General features: G+C 38.5%; 1 protein-coding gene across 1 annotated transcript in view; it reads left to right on the top strand.

Annotated features, from left to right (window-relative positions):
• The window catches only part of PKD2 (polycystin 2, transient receptor potential cation channel), a 65969-nt gene extending 42657 nt beyond the window's left edge, over window positions 1–23312 (top strand). The window contains exons 6-15 of the mRNA XM_068975096.1: window positions 2540–2768; window positions 5127–5294; window positions 7794–7975; window positions 9111–9231; window positions 12637–12735; window positions 15692–15813; window positions 16064–16181; window positions 17543–17706; window positions 20662–20809; window positions 21166–23312. Of these exons, the coding sequence (XP_068831197.1) occupies window positions 2540–2768; window positions 5127–5294; window positions 7794–7975; window positions 9111–9231; window positions 12637–12735; window positions 15692–15813; window positions 16064–16181; window positions 17543–17706; window positions 20662–20809; window positions 21166–21402 (1588 nt within the window). The 3' untranslated portion in view covers window positions 21403–23312. The remainder of the gene's footprint in view (window positions 1–2539; window positions 2769–5126; window positions 5295–7793; window positions 7976–9110; window positions 9232–12636; window positions 12736–15691; window positions 15814–16063; window positions 16182–17542; window positions 17707–20661; window positions 20810–21165) is intronic.
• The last annotated feature ends 928 nt before the right edge of the window (window positions 23313–24240 follow it).

Raw genomic sequence — 24240 nt, 5'->3', positions numbered from 1 at the left:
CCTGAGCTTCCCAGTCTTATACGATGCCCCTGCTACCAGAACACAAGCACAGTAGTCAGGGGCTATGCCTGGGTTGAGCAGGGTACCTAGGTATCTGCTCACACTTAAAAAGATTTACCGAAGATACATAAAGTTCCTCCTACCGATTCTGTGACGTCGCCATCATGACCACTCTGCTGATAGTGAGGAAACTAACAAAAGATCTCACTGGCTTGTTTGGGCCTCTCATTCATCCATTCATTCACCAAACCTTTATTAGACACTTAGTATATGCCAGGCACTGTTCAAGTCTTTTGGCATGCATCAGTGAACAGAATAAATTTCCCTGTCCTTGTAGAGCTTGCATTCAATCAGGAGGAGATAATAAATGATAAACAATAAACAAAAGAAACAAATAGCATGTTAGAGGGTAGTGTGCTATAAAAAAGCAGAACTCTGGAGATTCAGCAGCCACCCACTTTAATCCTCCTTGTGAACACTGCGGCAACATCCAAACACTGCCAACATGAATTACTTGCACATACATTTGTGTTGCCTGTGTTGTGTGCTCGATCGCTCAGTCATGTCCAACTCTTGCAACCCCACCAGGCTCCTCTGTCCTTGGAATTTTCCAGGCAAGAATACTGGAGCAGGTTGCCATTTCCTACTTCAGGGGATCTTCCCAACCAAGAGATCAATCTCCATCTCTTGAGTCTCCTGCCTTGGGAGGCAGATTCTTTACCACTGTGCCATCTGGGAAGCCCTGCACATATGTTTACCCACCAAATAATGAGGATAAATTGTTGTAGTAGCTTTATTTTTGAGACTGAACTCAAACTCTACATTATATAGCCAAGTGGATTTTCCCAGTCTTTATATCTAACTTTATTCACATTAAATTGCATTGTGATTTACATTAAATCAAGTAATAGATATTACTAGAAATGAATGAAAATGTGCTGCAGTTATTATTGAACATCTGATTCTGGTGAGAACAGAAAGAGGATAAACACAAGCAAGCAACTCTGACTGACATTTAAGGAAGTAACATATATATAGAAGGTATAAATGAATATGTCTCACTTCCTCACCATAGTTCACGAGTGAATATTGTCAAGGCAGTTGCTTCATTCTTCTGCATTGTTGCCTCAGTATCTGGAGGGGTTGACCATGCAGAACCAGAACGGGCAGAGAGAGATGACTCAGCACGCAGAGGCCGCTTCCTGCCCTTGCGAGTTTACACTGAGGCTGTCACAAGGCTCTTCATTTCAGTATTGCTCTCTGGTTTGTGGTTCTCACTCCTACTCTCTAGCACATCAAATAGGAAGGAAACAGAATACTGATACTATGAAGGAAGGAAAATGTTTCACGCTTTGACCAATTCTAATTTGCTGTAGACCCTGCGTCTGCTTGAGTGTTGCTCATGCTTGAGCCTTAGATACTCAGGTTCTAGAGGTCCTGTCCTGTCTATCCTGTAATGGGAGAGATAGTTATGCCTAATAGTTGACTGGAGGTCTTTTTAAAAGTCTTAAAGTCAAGGGTCTAGAGAGTCTATTTCTAGTGTGAAGGGAAATTATACCATTAAGTGAATCATTTAACCTTCTCACTGTGACACCTGCAAAGGTGATTTGGCAAGAAGCATCTTCATTTCAATTATGATAAAGCACTAAAGACAGTGCCTTCAGTGTGAATGTAAAAACACATGTTACTGTTTCAGACAATCAGACATTTACTAAGCACTAATTCACTATAAGGTTCTAGGAAGTTCCAATAACAGAAAGGCTTTCCTAAGCAAATATTCAATGTTGATTCACCAAATGCATGAATGAGAAACTCGTTCCGTATCTTTATCTGTAGACAAAACAGACATCCTACTTCTCAGCTGGGCCATAGGTGTTTTGAAAGATGACACAAACTTCTTACGTTCTTCATTGCCTAGTTGAATGACTTACATTTGATGTAAGTCTGAGAAAGGCTTGTTTGATTAATTTCTGTATTTGGAAAACAATTATACAGCATTCTGAGTAGTATGACTACCAGAAAAGTAAATGGGAGACTGAGGAGAAATAATCTCTTTGGTCTGGGAGGATTTGGGAAGACAAAATTTGTTCTTCTTATGACACAGAATTCTACAAGGAGGGGGTTACTGGCTGTGATAAGAACATTTTGTCACTTGTTTGGAGTGACTTGTGGTGGTCATCCCAAACTAGGATGACTGGGGCTTCCCAGGTGATGCTAGTGATAATGATCCCACCTGCCTATGCAGGAGATATAAGAGTTGCAGGTTTGATCCCTGGGTTGGGAAGATCCCTTGGAGTAGGAAATGGCAACCCACACCAGTATTCTTGCCTGCAAAATCCCATGGACAAAGGAGCCTGGCGGGCTACAGTCCATGGGGTTGCTAAGAGACACGATTGAGCGCACATGCACAATTGGGGTGACTTGTGGTTGCAGTTTTATTACCTTCTAGTGCAGGGACAGAGTAGATAATGTTCTTCCCTGACTGCATCCATGTGGTGTTATTGATGTTATTGTTTTAATTGTTCTTATTACAATGCAGGTTACTGATCGAATTCCCAGCAACAGGAGGTGTGATCCCATCTTGGCAATTTCAGCCTGTAAAGCTGATCCGCTATGTTACAACTTTTGATTTCTTCCTGGCAGCCTGTGAGATTATCTTTTGTTTCTTTATCCTTTACTATGTGGTGGAAGAGATATTGGAAATTCGCATTCACAAGCTACACTATTTCAGGAGTTTCTGGAATTGTCTGGATGTTGTGATCATCGTGGTAGGTTGGAGAACAACACCAAATCTCCTCTCTGTTTTAGAAGCGTGTTAGAGTCTCTGCTGTCCTCACTGTTTTGGGTCTTTATCTTCCTGAAGGAGAATCTAAAGTTCTCCTCTGTGATAACAGCTTCAGTGTTCCTAATTGTCTCATTTTGCATGAGTAACCCTTCTGCATATGAAGTGGAGAGGCATTTACAATAGGCTGTTGTTTGGCCACACTAATAAGAAGAATAGCTTAGTAATTCATATTTGGCTTTGGCATGCCATCCGAGATGTGGGAGAGATTACAATGTTTTGTTTATTCTGTTTTGGTAGTGGTGTAATAGGTACATTTGCAAAATCCTACACATCATAGAATTTTAAATATTTGGATAAAAATAAATACAAACAGAATTCTAACACTTTCTTATCACTTGTGTAGGAGTTTTAATATTTTCTTTCTTGTTGATATCATGAAAGTTGAGGCTAGTTTTTTGGCTCAGCAGCCACAGAATTTTGCAAGTATTTTCTTGGAAACTTGCTTCCCTATGCTGTTGTTATTTTTTTTAACTCTTAGTGCTGACAAGACCACAGATCAGACAGTGTGCTTTTATAAGTACAGGAAACAGTTACTAGAACCCTACTTCTCCTTTGAAACCTTTTCTGACCCTGTAGAAATAGGGCATGCTTTCTGTGAAGCTTATATCAAAAAAAGAAAATTCTTTGGTAGAAAGAGATGAGAATCTCAAAACTCGGAGTCACATAATGACCCAAACTCTCATAAATTCACTTTCTTCTCTTTTCTCTCTCATTCTCTATTTTGAAGGAAGAGTCTCAAGGAAATTCAGTGTCTTTCTATGATATGACATTGATGGGCTTCCCTGGTGACTCAGCTAATAAAGAATCCGCCTGCGTTGCAGGAGACCTAGGTTCGATCCCTGGGTTGGGAAGATCCCCTGGAGAAGGGAACGGCTACCCACTCCAGTATTCTGGCCTGGAGAATTCCATGGACTGTATAGTCCATGGGGTTGCAAAGAGTCGGACACGACTAAGTGACTTTCACTTCACTTTATTTCCGTATTTTTATAAACATTTGCCCTGGGCAGAGCTAAAACAAAGGGTACCTAGTGAGAGTTGGTAAAAGTTATTTTTAGATTCAGTCAGTCAGCCATTTTCTTTCAGCTAAGTCTATACAGAAAACACTTATCAGTATATTCCAAAAAGCTCAAAGGAAATATTCCTACCACCAGTGCAAAAAATACTAGGTTAGGACTGGGACTCCTTTACAGAGAAGAAAAGGAAGGTGGTGAGGTGTTCTTTTTCATCTGTGGTTGGCAGTCAGTCAGGTCTTGACTCTGATAATCACCAAGACAGCCATCCCAGCAAGGGCTGATGAAGTGGTCTGTGACCACGAGAAAGAAAGAGAATGAACAGCAGAGGTCACAGCGCTTGCCACAGCCCAGCTGCCAAGGATTCACGATCTGCATGCGGGCCAGACATTTCTGGTTGACCCTTAGCACTTTGCACACATACACGTTCACCCAGTGGTGATGGATGCAAGTAGGGCCCAGTATTACCCTCAAACCTGGTTTTATAGCCCAGAACCAAAGCGGATATGAAGAGTTGTACGGTCATGAGTTAAAGGACAGAAACAAGCAAGGGGGACCTCTGGGCTACGTCTTCCCACTGCAAGCCTTCTCAAACCCTCTGTGCCCATCATTCCACCATCTAAGACCAAGCTCCTTCTTTTTTTCTCACGAGCACTCCTTTTAATACGTCTCGATTCACCCTTCACCTGTGTTGCGTGATGTCAGCTTCTTTGAAGGTTTTGGTACTATTTGTCTTTGTGTGTTTATTTGCTCTTGAACCAGAGTAGAAGTTTCTCGAAGACGAGGTGTGTACTTCTTACTTCCATTTGTTCCTCTTGATCCCTGCCACAGTGCTGTATGTGCAGATATCTATGTATTTGTTGAATAAAGGAAAGGATAGATGGCTAGAGAGTGAGGAAATAGCCCCACAAATGAAAACAGAGAGTGAGATGAGGCCTGAGAAAGCAGGTGGCAGAAAAAACAGAAGGCATTCCTGTGTGATTTGTTTTGTAATAAAGTGACATCTCGGGTGTGTGCACACACACGTGCTCTCACTGAATTCTGTTTCTAACTAGGGAAGTGCAAGCAGTGTATTGTTTCACTTTTTATGGCAGTGCTTAACACTTTCTCTCTGGGTGTGTGAGTGACTTTTATGAATGCCATTGGGTGAATAGAGTGGTGAGCCCTAGAACTAATACACTGGTGAAGGAAAATAAACTAGTCATTTTAAGGTGAGCTATAGATTTCTAGAACACTGTAATAAAATCTTTGTTTAATCTTTTGTTTTCCAGCTGTCAGTGGTCGCTATAGGAATTAACATATACAGAACATCAAATGTGGAAGTTCTGCTACAGTTTCTTGAAGATCAAAATACTTTCCCCAACTTTGAGAATCTGGCATACTGGCAAACACAGTTCAACAACATAGCTGCTGTCATAGTGTTTTTTGTCTGGATTAAGGTAATTTATAAATTTCACATTCAGATTTTTAATATTTTTTCTTCTTTTTGGTAGTGTGAGTCACAGAAAGTGTTGAAGGACCTGAATTTGCTTCTGTGGCGAAATTGAAGTAGCCAAAGCTGCTCCGTGTATTATGACTGAAACAAATGAGCAGGACTCTCGTGATCTTTTATCTCACTGTTGAATGGGGCTCCTGGTTGCTTGCACTCTTGCAAGAACTATCTTTGTAGGTTTTGTTTAATAAATGCATTAAGAGCCCCTATTCAGTGTGTCTGCTGGCCTAGGGCCCCTGGCTGTACGGAGACAGAGACGGGTTCGAATTTTACCTGATGTGGGGTGACCAGGTGAAGGAAAAGGAACTAAGAAGGGGGAAGGGTGGGGAAATGGAAGGGAGAGAGACTGCATTGGAAATGTTCTCTGGAAACATTGCCTCCTTTCCAGGTGGAGGTCTTAGGGAAGCTTTACCTAGAATTGAGATTGGACAGACACCTCCTCCAAGTAGTGCCTTCAGGACTCATTTCCTTCTTCTAAAGCATCACGTGCATTTCCTTGTATGTGAAAGCGTGAGTCATGTCATATACAATAAGCCTCAATTCTGGAGATGCAGGAAATTTTAGTTCTTAGACAGCTGTCAGACTGTCACCAGTTAAGTTTTGTGATTGTGCCATCCAGATAGTAACTGCTGTTAGTCACAAGTGACTAGATTTTCATTTAAATTTTAAAGTTGTATTGAAGAGCACCTTATAGAAGAGACTTTCCAACAGTTACTTATTTTTCAGAATGATATTCATAGCTGGAAGGCCTGAGATTTATCAGGGGGTTTAGACCTTGTCCTGAGTCTCTCATTCCATTTTTTCATTTACATATTTGTTCAAGAGAAACCATCACTAACATACCAAGCCATTATCACAAACCGTAATAATAATCACAATTTCGTATAAATAGTGCTGGGAGCTGTATTAAGTAATGTTACAACAACCATCAAAAATGTCTTGTTATGGCCAGAAACAGTTTATAAGAGGTCTTTAAGTAAAATGCTAGATATTTGCTTTCAGTATGTGCCTCAGGCTGAGTGTTTAATTTAGTGCTTCACCTGTGAATATTTTACTCCCAAGACCATGGGAACCATTAAGTTCTTTAAGGCAGGGATCAGAACTCTACTTCTGATGGATCTCTCCACGTCCTTCCACCAGGGCTCCTAGCTAGAACTGTGTGGGATTCATGCCCTCTGGGCTGGAGCTGCCCAGTTGGGGCTGCATCCTCAATGCCTTGTCTACAGAAATGCACAATGTGGCTGTGCAGTCAGAGCCTGGTACAGATCCTCACTCTGTACCCTGGCCAATGCCTGGCACACAGTTGATGCCCAGTAAATAACAGTTGATAATATTCAATAAGTATTTTCTGGAGTTTTTTTAACTAGTGTTTTTTTTAGCTTAACTCTTTTTGTTTTTGTTGGACTATAGTTAATTTACAGTGTGTTAGTTTCAAGTGTGTAGCAAAATGATTCAGTTTTATATATATATATTCAGATTCTTCTCCATTATTCCTAGAGAAGGGAACAGCTACTCACTCCAGTATTCTGGCCTGGAGAATTCCATGGACAGAGGAGCCTTGCAGGCTGCAGTCCATGAGGTTGCAAAGAGTCAGACACAACTGAGCAACTTCCACTTTTCCATTATAGGTCATTGCAAAATATTGAGTATTGCTCTCTGTGCCTTACCTAGCTAGTTTTCATTTGTGGGTTTTTTCTCTTTTAGTCTTTCTAGGGGAGAAATATCAGTGATCATTTTAATTATAATTAAACTTGTTTTCTCTGTGTTTTATCCAACATGTGAAATATAAGTGACATGAGGGCAGGGGCTTTGCTCTGTTCACTGGTGTATTCCCAGCTCCAAGAACAATGTCTGGTATATGGTATTCCCTCAACAAATACTTCGTGAATGGGATAATATAAGTTGCTGGATTTGGAAAAAAAAAAAAACATATTTTTTGTCTCTCTCTTTTTTTGCTGTAAAATATACGTGGAAAGTTTACCATTTAAACTACTTGTAAGTGTATAATTCAGTGGTATTAAGTATCTTCACAGTGTTGTGAACCATCACCACCCTGCATTTCCAGAACTTTTTCATCATCCACACCGCAACCTTTTTATCCGTTCAACACTAACTCCCCGTTTCCCTGTATCCACTCAACACTAACTATTTCTCGCTTTCTGCTGCTCCTGGGAACCTCTATTCTCCTTTTTTGTCTCTATGAATTTCCCTACTCTAGGCACCTCATATCAGTAGAATCATGTTTTTGTGTCTGGCTTATTTCACTTAGCACAGTGTTTTCAAAGTTCACTCATGTTGTAGCATGCATCAAAATTTCATTCCTTTTTAGGGCCGAATAAATATCCATTGTGTGTACATACCACATTCGTCTGTGGTATATTTTGTGGTGCTGGGTAATGTGGTATATTACCCATTCATCTGTGTATATTTTTCCTCTCTTGTGCAGCTCTTCAAATTTATCAGCTTTAACAGGACCATGAGTCAGCTCTCTACAACCATGTCTCGATGTGCCAAAGACCTCTTTGGCTTTGCAATGATGTTCTTCATTATTTTCTTAGCATATGCTCAGTTGGCATACCTTGTCTTTGGCACTCAAGTTGATGACTTCAGTACTTTCCAAGAGTGTATGTAAGTATATATGAAATGAAGAAGACAGATTTAATCAGAGAAAACACTGCCTTCTCAAGGGTAAAGAAACCGTCATGGGGGCTGGGTAACTACCAAATATTTAAAAGTAGTGGTTTAAAATGAGAATCAATTCTCTTTCCAAAAACATTAACCCACCAATGCAGTTGTGACAATAATTTCTGAAATGCTAATGTTTAAAATAGAGCCTAAAAGTACCATAGTAAGATATAGAATAATAGTTATCATAAACCAGCTCTGTCCCAAAGAATGAGGTCTACTCAGCACCAAATGCAGATGGTAGCATTTAAGACACAATTTGCCTCTATTTTTATACCTATCAAATATTGTTGCCATACATTTAAACTTCAGCTTATTTTCTAAGAAAAAAAAAGCTATTTCTAATATTCGAGGAGAAGCACAAACCAATACAGGAATTTTCAGGTTTTTTCCCAAAATTCATAAATACAATGTTAGAAACAGGTAAAGTAGCCACTATCAGACTTCCATGGCCTGTAGAAAGAAGTTAGGAAAGATGATGGTCATGGTAGTAGAAGTTAACAGGGCTTTGTGTACAAGAATGCCTAAATAATGTTACTGTTTCATGAAAGTTGGGAATGGAAACAGTTTTACCGATTAAGACCCAGCATCTGGCAACACACAGCAGTTCTTGACCCCACTTTAAGTGCATTGAGAATATTGGATCTTCAAACACATACAATTTTGGCTATCCTTCAAAAATCTTTTTTTCTTAAGAGATTTTAAATTCATATGCAGGGTGACCATTGTGAAGATTTAGAGTTATCATCTTTTACCCAGATTATGTATTAAATTCTTATAGTCAATTGCTTTATAAGTCATCTAATAATAATTACTATGTTTTCTTTTTAATGAAATGAAAATAACATTTTGCATGAAAGCATATTGTTTTTATTCTAGAAAGCTTTTAATTGCTCATATAAGTAGCAAGAGTTTTCCCAAGGGGTTGACAGTTTTCTGTTATTTGGCAGCTTTCTACATTGATTTTTACAAAAGGTCCAAAAGTATGAAATTATCTTTTGAGCAATGTTATGTCAAAAGAATGCTGGACACTCTATGTGTTTGTATTGTGGTGTTGTGTTTTGTTTTGTTTTTATAGCTTCACTCAATTCCGTATCATTTTGGGTGATATCAACTTCGCAGAGATTGAGGAAGCTAATCGAGTTTTGGGACCAATTTATTTCACTACATTTGTGTTCTTTATGTTCTTCATTCTTTTGGTATGTACACTTTGGTTTATAGTGAGGTGATTGAAACTTCATAAATCACCATCATGAATCATCTTTTCTTTTCTCTCACACTTTATTCTCAATCAGTTTTTTAAAGACCTGGGAAGTATAGAAAAAAGTAGATATTAGAAAACATGTTTTATTTCTCATTCATTCACAGTTTTAAGTCTTCACCAAATATCTTTTCCATGATCTTTCATCTATATATATGTACTCAATTTTAAAAAAAAGTAAATCAAGTGCAGATTTATAGTTACCTAAGATAGTGCTTTGCCTAAGAAGTAGAATTTGCTTACACGCTTTTTTTTTTAACACAAATGTCAGCACTTTCATGATCGCTTGCTTGCATGACTTTTCATTCCTCTCCTTCTTCTTTTCTTTTTTAAAAATAGAAAATGACAGAGCAAGCCAGATGCAGGGTACCAGGAGTGACCTTTGAGTGAATTGTTGTTTGTCGAGGTCAAGATAGGTTGTTTTAACTTATTCATATTTCATATATCTAGAGACTGCATGCAAAGAATATTTCAAATTTTAATTTAAAACTAAATCTCACAATGAATGGAAGTTGTTTTAAATTTTATTTTCAAAAATATTCCTCTTATTCTCTTGGTTTGGTACAAATTCAGGTTTTTAGCATTTTGGTCTTTAATTAAGTTTTTTTGAAAGGCATTTTGTTCTTTATCTTAGCATTTATACATTTATTTGTCCACTCCACTAAGTATTAAGTTAGCTTAACCTGAGCTGTGGGTATTTTTCATTTTAAACACTATCACTTAAGATTTTCCTTACATTAACTATATCTTAAGAAAAAAACAGTGTTTCCATTTTTAGTTGATTTTGTAAAGATCCTTTGTATACAGTTCATTATTTCAGTTGTAGGAGCTCCAGAGTTGGTCCAGGTATTTAGTGGTCAAGTATATGGTGTTTACTGATTGAGAATTAGATGTATTTTAATTGGACTGAAAGAATCAGGAATAGCATTTATATCTTGCTGTCTGTATGTATCATGATTAGTTTTAAACTTAAGCCTCTTAAAGGTTTCTGTTTCCTGTCATATATTAAAGAAAAAAATAGAAGAGTAACCCTTTGTCACTCTCTCACATTAGTAATATTTTGAATTCTGAAGCATCTGAATCCCAGAGTCTCTACTAAGAGAGCAGAAATCAGGAATTGAGAGTTCTGCGGCAGACCCTTTAGTCGACTGCAGGCCGCTAAGTTTTCTCCGTACATCAGTCTGCCAGAGAGAGACATGATCATAGCAATTGGAAATGCTCAAACGCAGACATATTTGAATGTTAGCTTCTAACAGGCAGTGCCTCCTAAGTTGTTCAGTCATTTTATCAGATCAATGCCTGGAACATGAAAAGCTCTTAGTTTTTGTCTTTATACTGAAATATTTATTTGTACTACTTCACAAAAAGGAATTGTTCTCCCTGTACCCTCCAGAGAGAGGGGAGGCTACTATCAATACAAATCTTTTTTTTTTTTTTTCCTTGTAAATGGCAAGCCGAGGGCAGGGCTGGCCACCGTTCTGAGATGACTGCCAAGTGTTAATCTATTGCCCCCACTTAAGAAACCACAGTGGTATGAACTGGCTTGGCTTAGCCAGGAGCAAAAGCCCCTCCATCCACAGGGAAAGACCTCCTATTCAAAGTCCACCCCTCAGTCAAGAGACGCAAAATGGAGAGGCCGTGAACTTCCTCTCCCCACACCTTCAAGAACCATTCTAGCCACTTTCCATTTTTTGAAATCTCTTCAGAAGAAGAGATTTCACTATAATCCATTTCCACTGACATTTGCAGGCATTAGTTATTGATCATTTGGAAAAGAGACATAAAGCATTAGATGCCTGTGTGGGAAGAACGAAGCTGGGTTACAGTCCACTGACTGCAGCTGTCTGCCCTTATTATTGAACATGAAGCCACAAACTTCTGTGTATTTTATATTCTGCTCTCATTTCTGATACAGAATCCTAAATGATATTCCTCCTTAATTCATAGAGATTTAGTAGCTCATTAAAATAATGGAGCTCTGATTTGTTTATTCATCAGTCATCAATAAATATTTATGGAGCCACCACATTTCAGGCTATATACTGGGTACTGGGGATGCAAGCTCTTGCCTGGAAAATCCCATGGACAGAGGAGCCTGGTGGGCTGCAGTCCATGGGGTCGCGAAGAGTCGGACACGACTGAGCAACTTCACGTTCACTTTTCACTTTCTAGGAGAAGGAAATGGCAACCCACTCCAGTCTTCTTGCCTGGAGAATCCCAGGGATGGCAAAGCCTGGTGGGCTGCCATCTATGGGTCGCACAGAGTCGGACACGACTGAAGCGACTTAGCAGTAGCAGGGGATGCAAGTAGTAAGGAAAATAGATACCAACCCTCCTCTCGTGACGGTTCTGTGGACTCGTATGGAAAACAGACATAATACACAACTGTGTAGTCACAAACCGTAGTTACATGCTAAAAAGGAAAACCAAAGGAAGAACATGTTAAAGAAGGACCTTATCAATTAGGTGTGATACTTTGAGAAAATCCACTGGAAACAGGCATTGGAAATGCAAACCATTATAGTGGGGGAGGGAAAAGTCAGGAAAATGGACTAACCACTACTGAATGATAATAGTAGCTATAAATAATGTAGCACCTGCCATCTGTTAATTCTGTCCTAAGTCCTTTACATAGATGAACTCATTGATCCTTACCACAGATCTGTAGTGGAAATACTACTATTTCTCCCATTTTATAAATGCAAAAACAAATAAATTTTAGAATGAAGAATAAAAGAATGAATATAGTGTGGCAGTGCCAAGGTAGAAACCCAAGTTTGCTTGACTTCAAAGTCTATGTCTTTCCCACTGAGCTTTTCTTGACTATCTTTTCTGCTAGGCCTGCCTACCATGTTTCTATTTGCGGAGGTCTTTTTAACTACTTAAACTATGTTCTGTGAACCTCAACTATTATAACAGTATTTGAAATAAGCATAGATTCCACTTGTCTGGCTTGACTACTGAAATTTGAGAACCTATTTAGAGTTCTATACCTCTAATAACTTATGTCAAGTGAAAAATGTACAGAACATAGATAAGCAAAAGTAATAAAATACCCCCACCATTCCTAGGTAAATACGTTAATATTTTGTTGTATTTCATTCTTGTCTCTTTTTGGAAAATATTGCATTTGTAAGTAAGAATATATATTGCATTTTTATTTGCCATAACAAAGGAAAAACTAATTTTCCCAAAGAATTTGGTAGCAAAACTATTAATTGATGACTTCATGAAACAGATTTTTTTTAAAAAAAAGGTCAAATGTGTCCAATTTTAGATTGATGTTTACAAAATATATTTAGGTTTCTTCTTTAATCTCTAAATTTCTTTGATGTACAAACAGAATATGTTTTTGGCCATCATCAATGATACTTACTCTGAAGTTAAATCTGATTTGGCCCAGCAGAAAGCTGAAATGGAACTCTCGGATCTTATCAGAAAGGTATGACAAGCCCTAATTCTCAGAATCATTTTATTTTCTACGTGAAATAAATGTTGTTTCAGCCAGATTGCCAGATCAACATGATCATTTAAAATAAAGAATAGGTTGCTATGTTCCAGGAATAAGTTAAATGTTCTCTACGTTGGAGACAGAGATAGACACACTGCTATCTTGGATTTAAATTCTGGGAATCCTTTAATGCCCTAGAATTGAATTCTCAATAATCTCTTGCCTCTTAAGAGCTTAGCTGCTGGGTTCATCCTCTTTATTTATTTTGACACCTTCTCTAGTCAGCTCTCACTTTTAGATTCAGAGTTCAGAATAAATGGGAAGAGAAGATTATATAAAGACATTTTCCCTTCTTCTATCTTAATTTTGATTTTTTAAAAAAGCAAAGAAGTTTTAGAGGCAAATATTTTGTTGTTCACACTTTACCCTTGACCTTCCAGGGAAGTTTTAAAAGTCAAAGGAAGAAGTCCTTGGATCAAGTCCACAGCCTAAGGTCCTGAGAACTTTCACTTACGCACCTTCTCAGGAAGTGTTTAATTGTTAAATGGAAGGGCAGGACAGGAAAGCTGGGCAACTTTGTTCTTCTCCATGTGACTTCTTTACTTGATTTAAAGTATAAAACTTCAGCAACAACAAATAACTACATCTGAAGTACACAGCTTGTTGCCAGTCATCATTCTGTGGGATACAGTGGTTCCTTGACCATAATATTTTTTTGTTTGGTTCATAACACAGGACAATGTTGTCTGTGAATCATGTTGAAACAGAGAACTTCCGCTTTGTAAAACAAAGACCCCTGGACAAGACCTAACATTTGTGTTATCCTGAATTTTACATAACAGTTGGTTATATTCCAGCAAATCCCCAGGGTAATTACAAGCAGTCTTTACTTTGCTCTTTGGGTCTGATGTGTACAGTTTCAGTGATTTCAGTTAAATAACACCAGCCTTTCAACACAGTTCAAATTTCAGTTACTGCAGGATACTGACTGAGTATTAGTATACAGTACAAACTTCACTTTCAGTTATCACAGTATAGTTCAGTTATCATAGCATATTAACTGTGAGTAATAGCAGGAAGGACAAACTTCACTACCAGCTCTGTAAGTCATCACACAAATAACAAATGTGCATCATCGTCAGTGACTCATAATGTCACTTCTTCCAGAGTCAAGGGTTGGTCCCTGAGCATCTGCTATTCAGCTTATGCACAAAATTTATAGTCATGTTGCCTCCTTATCTCCCAGTGATAAACCCATGTGACATTTTATAAATATGCATAATGAAAGGAAAGAATACGCCAGCAAAGAGGAAAGTATAGCAAAGAAACAAAGAATGATAATGCTGGAAGTGAAATTGAAAACAAACAATGGATTTTTAGAAGAAATACATAGCTGGCCATGGGAGTGTTGACATTGCTCTCAAGAGCTTGAGAGCAGCCAGATGGTACTAGTGAAGGCATGTTTATCAACATAAATGAGGAAAGAGATTGTGACAAATAGGATGAAGATGTCTTTATGCTGGCAACTAATTTCACATTAAAGGGGCTCCAGTACTCTTGCCTGGAAAATCCCATGGACAGAGGAGCCTGGTAGGCTGCAGTCCATGGGAGTCGCAAAGAGTCGGACACGACTGAGCGACTTCACTTTCACTTTTCACTTTCGTGCATTAGAGAAGGAAATGGCAACCCACTCCAGTGTTCTTGCCTGGAGACTCCCAGGGACGGGGGAGCCTGGTGGGCTGCCGTCTGTGGGGTCGCACAGAGTCGGACACGACTGAAACGACTTAGCAGCAGCAGAGATATTTCACAACTTCGGAAGGGCAAGGGATAAAATATTGGAAGCTGATCCAGTTTAAGAAAGGATTATAACTCATCAAGATGTAGAAAAGATGCTCACTTAATAGTGTATGTTATACAGTAACAAGAAGAAGGCAATTATTGTTTGGGGTACTCTGAATAAGTTTCTTACAAAGAAATAAAACTTCAGTTTTCAATGTTTCTACTGTTTAAAATGTCAGTGTACTAAAATAATCATTTTACTCTTTTTAAAATCTCCCCATAGATTTGTAGCCTACACCGAGGGAGTTTTTAATGTTTTAACAAAAGTTTCAAAGGTCACAGAACAGTCATACTTTTTCCCATTGATTAATTAACATTACTTCACACAGTCGCACTGTCTTTTGTACAGCCCCGCGCTGCCATGTATAGTAAGGACTGCAGTGTATAGTGAAAAATCCTCATCTCCTTGTCACTGAAGTGTTTTTTACACTCATGACTTAGGAAAAGAAATTATCAACTATAAGATAATATAGAAAATAATTAATCTATGACTCGGGTTTCTTCGTTTTCTCAAGAAATATTGCACATTCCTACATACTCTGAGGCAGACAGCTGTGGAATGTACTGACTTTTGTCCTGTACACTAAACTTGAATATAAACCAAAAGATCCCTAGTTTTTCATTTACTGAAAGACCTGACTCTTCCCACATGCTGCTGCTGCTAAGTCACTTCAGTCGTGCCCAACTCTGTGCGACCCCATAGACAGCAGCCTACCAGGCTCCCCCATCCCTGGGATTCCCCAGGCAAGAACACTGGAGTGGGTTGCCATTTCCATCTCCAATGCATGAAAGTGAAAAGTGAAAGTGAAGTCACTAAGTCGTGTCCGACTCTTGGCGACCCCATGGACTACAGCCTACCAGGCTCCTCCATCCATGGGATTTTCCAGGCAAGAGTACTGGAGTGGGGTGCCATTGCCTTCTCCCTTCCCACATGAGCTTCATGGAAAACTCAGGATGTGTCTGTCATTTATCCAACCTGCACCTGTTTTGTGGTCCATTTATGTCAGATACTGTTCTGGTCACTGCGTTTACAGTAGTTACCACTGTAATCGAAAGGCAGAACAAATGAAAAAGGAGGATAAACTAAAACAGCCTTTCTTTCTGGCAGGGTTACCATAAAGCCTTGATCAAACTAAAACTGAAGAAAAATACTGTGGATGACATTTCAGAGAGTCTGCGGCAAGGGGGAGGCAAGTTAAACTTTGATGAACTTCGGCAAGATCTCAAAGGGTAAGAATCTCAGTTTGCCAGTGCTGGGAAAGTCCTTATGTAAAGATAAATCCTTAGTGCCAAGTCTCCTTCTAGCCCAAGTGCTCATAGAGACACATTTGTTTCAGAGGTGGGTGTCTTTCTGGAATGTATTCTAAGAGAATGGCCCTGACTCAGCAGTTTCTCCTTTCCTCCTGCATGTCAGTGTGTCTGTGTTTGGGATGGATCGTGTGCACGGATGAGTTCATCTGTAACCTCTCACTAATTTCAGGAAAGGCCATACTGATGCAGAGATTGAGGCAATATTCACAAAATATGACCAGGATGGAGACCAGGAACTGACTGAACATGAGCACCAGCAGATGCGAGACGACTTGGAGAAAGAGAGGGTGGGTCTGGTTTAGGAGAACATGATTGGTTCAGCACCTGCAATATTTCAAACAGCTTATTAAGTAGTGGGTTGTTGGGAGCATATGTGTGTCTCTCTTTCCCTCTATCTTTCTCTCTCTCTCTCTCCCTCTCTCGTTCTCTCTCTCTCTCCATTGATGTAGTAGTACCCTGCCTACTCCGAAAAGGATATATAACACCATAATATATTGAAATGCATTAAGTTAGCATAAGTGTAGAAAAAAAGAGTGAAGTGGAACAAAACTGAGATATAAAGGCAAACCTGAATGAAACTAAAAAATGCACTTCACAAAAAAATATACTTTTTAATTTTTAATTGATTTTTAATTGGATGATAATTACTTTTTAATGTTGGTTTCTGCTGTACAGAAACATGAATCAGCCATAAGTATACATATACCCTCTCCTTCCTGAACCTCACTCCTGCTACCCACATCCCACCCCTCTAGGCTATCACAGAACACCAGGTTGAGCTCCCTGTCATGCCTAATAAGATTGAGCAGCAGATTTAGCCCTAAGCTTTCTAGTAACCCATTTGACGAAAACTTTGAGTAGTTATATACTTCACAGTGTCCATGAGAATAAGGAAAAAAGATTTCTCAGAAGAGATAAATTTAGTTGTTCTCTAAATTATCATGTATAATAAAATAAAACTAACCAAAGCCTTCCATTTGAATACTTACTATGAAACTGTTAAAAATAAGCTTATATGAGCTTTTATAATCAGAAAAAATAACTTAAAATTTTAACATTAACTTTAAAAGTAAATAGTTAAATACACCCCAGAAAATCCATGCTAATTGAAATGCAGAGAATGCAAATGAATGTTACGCAAAAGTCAGTTCCTATGAGAAGACAGTATAGAACAGTGGGTTTGAAATGCTGCTCCACAAGACAGTGCCCTTAAGTGGAAAAACTTCACCAGTCATAGTGAAGTATGAGCAAGAAGACAATGAATAATATTTTCACGTGGCTGTATTTAGCCAGAATTCTTACTCTGAGATGGTATCCTTCCTTACTTCGTAGCTATTAACATGTGTTCCCTTTTATGAAAAGGTGAACACATATTTCTTCATTTACTTTTTTCTTTGCTTTTCTGTATTTTTACTGTTCTTTCTTGTCCAGACAAGGAGTTAGCAACTTCTTGCTGGTCATTAAAATCTATTTTGAACATTTGCCAGTACGTGAGATTGAAAAGTGTGAGGATCACAGTCTGGTGTTAACCTCACAGGAATCCTAGGTGAATGGCACACACCCATTTCCCCTTTGTCCCAGTCCTCCATGAAGCTTCTGTGGGGCCGAGGGCTTCCTGCCCGTCACTCAGTGATCCCGTGTTCTTCAGGAGGACCTGGACTTGGATCACAGCTCTTTACCACGTCCCATGAGCAGCCGAAGTTTCCCTCGAAGCCTGGATGACTCTGAGGAGGAGGATGACGACGACAGTGGGCATAGCTCCAGAAGGAGGGGCAGCATCTCCAGTGGGGTTTCTTATGAAGAGTTTCAAGTGTAAGTGTTGAGGAAATGATAATTCGAGTTAACAAGGGGCTTCCCATGTGGCTTGGCTGGTAAAGAATCTGCCTGCAGTGTGGGATACCTCGCTTTGATCCCTGGGTTAGGAAGATCCTCTGGAGGAGGGCATGGCTACCCACCCCAGTATTCTGGCCTGGAGAATTCCAAGGACTGTATAGTCTATGGGGCTACACAACTGAGCGACTTTCACTCACTCATTCACTTGAGTTGACAAGAATCAAAATGACACTGACTAGCTTTTCCCACCTCTCTCATTTTGTCTTTTCCATGACTAATTGTCAGTTCTTTTTAATAAATATTATTGATGTTCTTTTCTGTTTATGAAAGTAATTTATTATAGGAATTTTTCATTTCATTTCTTATTCTTTTCAACTCCAGAATTTCTATTTAGTTCTTTTTAACAATTTCTCTTCTTTTACTGATATTTTCTATTTGATGAGGTGGCATCATCACACTGCCCTTTATTTTTTGTTTTTATTCATGACTTAATTTAGTTCTTTGGAGATATTGATAATAGCTCTGTGCACTGCTTTGTCGTCTATCTGGGCCCTCTGAAAGGCAGCTTCTGTTGCCTGCTTTTTTACCCCCTGTGTTTGGGTCACATTTTCATGTTTCTTTGTGTGTCCTCATAATTTTTTTGAAAACTGGAGATGTTAAATAATATAAATACTTATAAATTCCCCTTCCCCTCAGAGCTTGTTTTTGTTGTCATTTGTGTATTTGCTTTTTAGTGGCGTCTATTCCCCCCCCCCCATTGTGAACCTCCAGTGTCACTTCTCAGAGGTCACAGGCCGGGCCACGCACACAGTTACCCTGGGGAGACAGGACTTGCAGGTCTTCCCCTGGTCTCTCTGTTTAGCCTTCTGCCTCTGTTGATACTACATCTGCCTCTCAGTTCTCATAATTGTTGGCTGATTGGTCTTTGATTGTCATCAATGCCTTGGGATACAAATTGCTCCACAGTCTGATCCAGTGAAATTCAGGCGCCTTCTCACGGGGAGTTTTTGAAGCCAGTCTTTGGCTGACTTCTCTCTCCTGGTTCTCTCTGGTAAACTAGCTAGTAAATGGTTTAACTTGATGGATCTCATGGAGTGACCAGCCTCCTCTTAACTGCTTATCACCACAATCTCCATTGTTTTCAAGAACACTCTTAGGCTTGAATTTACCCAAAGTTTGCTCCAAATAAAGCCAGTTCACTTGGGGAAGCTTTGGAGCTCTGTTCTGTGGCCTGACTCTCCTTCCAGGCAAAACCTTGGTGTCACTGCTCCAGAGCTAGTGGGCCATTTCTCTCACAATGACACCCTGCTTCATGAATAAGGCATGAGCCTTTGGTGTTCTCCGCTTGCCTTTCCGGGCATGGAAGAATCTACCCTTCAGCTGGAAGTTGAGTGGAAGAAAAGAATCCCATCTCTTCAGCCATTCTTGTCTGAATTAAAGTCTCTGCAGTGTAGATTTGGAGGTGGAGGTACAGTAATGAGAAATACTGACAGCCTGACCCTTCCTGGGAAATAAATATAGCCCTCCAATAGGAGCTGACAGAAGAGGGCTGGGTGTTCTTTGCTGACCCACCCCTGGAGGTGGTAAAGAATCCCCTTGCTGATTCAGGAGACGCAGAAGACACAAGTTCAGTCCCTGAGTCAGGAAAATCCCCTGGAGGAGAGCATGGCAATCCACTCCAGTATTTTTCTTGCCTGGAGAATTCCATGGACAGAGGAGCTTGGCAGATTACAGTTCATGGGGTCATAAAGAGTTGGACATGACTGAGTAAGCACGCATACACCCCTAGGAGAGCTCTGTCACACTGAGCTAGGGAACAGGAGAGAGAGAGCAGATTATAGTTCAAATATTACTCAAAAAAAAAAAAAAATCTTCTTATTGTATGCCCTTAAGAAAATTTCCAGAAATTTTTTAAAAATTAGTAATTTTCAACAGTTATGGTTGTTTCAATGGGGAGATGCCCTCCAGGGCCCTCATGCTACCATTCCAAAAGTTTTGTCTCCTTTTTTGAAAGTATTTATATAACATTGTGTTTATTCAAAAAAAATGGGATCATAAGTGAGCATACTGTTTTCTAACTGCTTTATTTACATTATAAATAATGTCATTCTATTTCATGATTAGAATGTAAACATCATTCTATTGCATGAAACATTCTGTCACAGTATAATTTCTGGTGTCTTCGAATTTTATTGTGTAAAGAAACAATAATATATTTAAGCAATCTTCTATTAATTTTTAACCATTTTAATGACCTACTATTACTAAGCAGAACCCCAGAGAATATCCCTATAGTCAAAAATTACACATATACTTATTTTCTTTAAAACTTCTCAAAGGACAGCCTGGATGGGAAGAGAGTTTCAGGGAGAATAGATACATGTATATATATGGCTGAATCCCTTTGCTGTTCACCTGAAACTGTCACAACATTGTTAATTGCCTATTGTTGTTTAGTCGCTAACTCGTATTGGACTTTTTTGTGATCCCATGGACTATAACTCACCAGGCTCCTCTGTCCATGGGATTTCCCAGGCAAGTATACCGAAGTGGGTTGCCATTTCCTTCTGTAGGGGATCTTCCTGACCCAGGGATTGAACCCTTTTCTCCAACATTGGCAGTTCCCCCAATATAAAATAAAAAGTTAAAAAAAAAACTTTTCAAAAAAAATGGAATATCTGAAAGATAGATAGGCATACCTTTTATGGTAGACATGCTTCTGATAAAATCTTGACTCGCAAAAGAACTGTGCCAGTTGGCAGTCCCACCAGCAATGTGTGAAAAATCTCTAAAGTTCTAGACTATTTAGAAAGTGTTTTAGATTATAATATTGTTTAAGGAAAAAATCTTAGCATTTCCATTTGCTAAGCAAACTGGGCTGAAAAGTCAACAACACAAGATATTTTTGCCCCTCTCAACTGTGGTTTCCTGCAGCCTAGTGAGACGAGTGGACCGAATGGAGCACTCCATCGGCAGCATCGTGTCCAAGATTGATGCTGTGATAGTGAAGCTTGAGATCATGGAGCGGGCCAAACTGAAGAGAAGGGAGGTGCTGGGAAGGCTGCTGGATGGAGTGGCTGAGGTTAGTGGTCATCTGAAACAGAAACACCCTGATTCTATAAAATATCAAGGTCATAGTTTAAGTAACCCTTAATCTAAGAGGATGTTTTTCTCCATACGTGCAAATCAGTGCAGATAAAATGATAATCCAGAGCTGTTGCTTTCTTAATACTCTTCACACTGATGATACTGCCTTCCCTGGAACCTCCCCTCAGAAAAAAATTGCTCCAGTGATTCTGAGAATTGTTGTTAAGACTGGTATTGTTCTAGCCTTACTAAAGTGGGATTATTGGATCCCCAGATTTCCGAAGGTAATTCCTAAATTCACGAATATACATCAGTCCACCTCAACACCTTATTTTCTTTTTCCTTCATTAGGATGAAAGGCTGGGTCGTGACAATGAAATCCACAGGGAACAGATGGAACGGCTTGTGCGAGAAGAGTTGGAACGTTGGGAATCTGATGATGCAGCTTCCCAAATAAGTCATGGTTTAGGCACACCCTTAGGACTAAATGGTCAGCCACGCCCCAGGAGCTCTCGCCCTTCTTCCTCCCAGTCTACAGAAGGAATGGAAGGTGGAGGTGGAAATGGGAGTGCCAATATTCATGTGTAGGACGTGTGTTCTTAATAGGTGAGAAGGTGCCTGTTCTGAGTTGCCATAACAAGTACACTATTTATGTGCCCTGACCGCCATATGATGCTGGTCTTTGTGACCAATCATTAATTCTTCTGCACTTTAATTTATTTTTGATAAACTTTGCCCATGATCAAAGAAGATGTTTCTTTTTCTCATATAAGAAATTCAGGTGTAAATATTGAGTACAGAAAAAAAATTCTTTGTAAAGTATATTGAGTGGTGTGCCCACTTGTTACCATGACTGAGTCTCCTCAGTTGACAATGAAGTAGCCTTTTAAAGCTAGAACTGTCAAAAGGCTTCTGAGTTTTATTTCCAATCACAAAAATCAGTATTGTCATTCTTGCTAAGTGTGTGAAGGAAAATAGGGGCATTCCTTTCCACTCAGGCTTAGCTCATAGGCTTAATGCATAGCTTTCTTTTAAGAAAGGAGACTTCTATTTTAACTACCTTTCTGGGGTACACTTTTCTAAAAGATGAATTGGAAAAGAATCCCAAACCATAGAATGGGTATGTAGTCATTATGCTAAAATTTGTATGAATGGTTATGATAAATGTTGAACACTATGTTTTTTTGTTATTTTATATCTAATGCCTGTGGGACTAACCATTTCACTTAATTTTTACACTATTTTCACTCTTATTTGAAATGAGCTGCATGAAATCATCAAAGATCAATTGTGAGTTAAATGTCATTTCTCACAATAACATAGGAGAATTGGAAAGAGCCAAATCACCAAATTTGATGTTTTCCTAAGAATTAGTTTAATATAAAGATTTATCTGTATAGTCTTTTGCTCATGTGACTGAACTTATTTGCAACTAATCTAGGAAGATAAACTTACTAAAATTTTTAGGATGTATCAAAAGTTTTGATTCAGCAAATATGTTCATTTTAAACAAAATATTAAGAAATTTGGAAATTCATATAAAATATTATAAAACTAAGACTTGAGTTTTAGACTGTTTTAAGAATACAGAACTCAAATACTCTTGATCCTGCATTTCAAAATTAGAATTTATAACCTAAGTGGGATTCATTTTAATGAAAAAGAGTTTTGGTTATTGAAAGTTCAACCATCATCAGAAGGTATCAGCCAAAGTTTGAGTTTGCAGGGGTTTTTTTCACCTCTTTTATTCATTAGGAGAGGGGCTCACCAAATTTATGGGGAAGAAATCTATTTCTTAACAAAAACTAAAAATCTTATTTTTCAAAACTGTTATGTATGCTGACCTTTTGAGAGCTAATGAGACAAGCAAGAGAGAATGCACTGGTGAATAATTCTCACTTGGAGAATAGCAGAGAGACCTGTTTCTCATACTATAGCTTAAATTCACATAGTTGCTTATTTAACTGGTAGACTTTGTCAGTCAAATTTTCAAAGAAAACGAGCAAAAAAACCTTTTTAAGCTGTCTTCTACAGAAGTGATACAGATTGCATTTCTTTAACAGTTATTTCCTATGGCTCATCTCCATCTTTGCTTTCTTCTGAATATTTTTTTTGAATAAAGTTCTTTATTATTAGGTACTAAAATTTGCATTCCAGGGATATTGAGTGTACGTATTTATGTATGTGTACCATGTTGTTACATGTAAACAAGCTTCAATTTGAAGTGCAGCTATTATGTGGTATCCATGTATATTGACCATGTGCCATATACCAATTATGGTCACTAGAAAGTCTTTTTATGATACTTATTATTATTCTGTTTCTTTGTTTCACCTGTAAAAATTTGCAGAGTTCTTTCTTTTTACCCATAAGTTACATTTTTTTCTTCAGTCATGAAGAATTCCCGCCTCGTCCCTCCCCTATCATCTTCCTCTTTATATTGGTACCATTAAGAAACTGTTACATATGTAAGTCTCAATAATTGGGAATTTCATTAATGTGTAATACTGAGCACTTTACTTCTTAATAAAGACTTGATATAATAGCAGATATAAGAGTTGGTCTGTTTCTTAAGTAGAAGCAATTGGGTGATTTGTTTTCTGTCATGAAACTAATAGTAAAAGCTTAAACCTTGAAAAAGGTATCTTTTTATGTTCAAACACAACAATGGACACATTACTTTTTCTGTAAGATGTACCTCTAGTAAATTATTCTAATGATTACATAATATTTCCTAGTATACAGCCACCACACTGTACTTAACCATTCTGATTGGCTTCAATATTTCTGCTATTTCAAAATCTTTGTTCATAATTCCCTTGCTGATTTTTCATTCTTTCCTCAATGGGTACATGAAAAGAGTTGGAATGTTGAGTCCCTGGCACATATTTAATTTTACCCAGGACTGTCAGGTTGCTCTCCAGAATAATTGCAGCAGTCTACAACTTCACTACCCGCATTAAAGTACCAGTTCTACCCACACCCTTACCAGCATTGATACCATCCAGCTTCCCAAAATCTTTGTAATGGAATGGTTTTGAAATAAGGTCTTATTCTATTTGGCATTTCTCTGATTCTTAGTAAGACTGAACATTTGGATTTCCCTTTTTGTAAATTGCCTGTTCACATCTTTAAAATAGTACGCTTTGATCTAACAGGAAACAGGTGTGTTTTTGTTCAGTGCCCATTTTTCCACTGAGTCATGATCTTTTTTGTTGATTAGCATAAGTTCCTCATGTGGCTTAATTATTAATCCTTTATTGGTTTTGGACTCTTAATATCTCTCATCTGACTGATAATTGTTTCGAGGTTTCCTTAGTTTACATGTAGTGATACTTGTTACTTATTTGTTAGTTGCTCAGTCATGTCCATCTCTTTGTAATCCCATAGACTGTAGCCCACCAGGCTCCTATGTCCATGGAATTC

Source organism: Capricornis sumatraensis, chromosome 7, assembly GCF_032405125.1.
Source record: "Capricornis sumatraensis isolate serow.1 chromosome 7, serow.2, whole genome shotgun sequence".
In the NCBI taxonomy this organism is placed as follows: Eukaryota; Metazoa; Chordata; class Mammalia; order Artiodactyla; family Bovidae; genus Capricornis; species Capricornis sumatraensis.
This window is presented reverse-complemented; position numbering and strand designations above follow the sequence as displayed.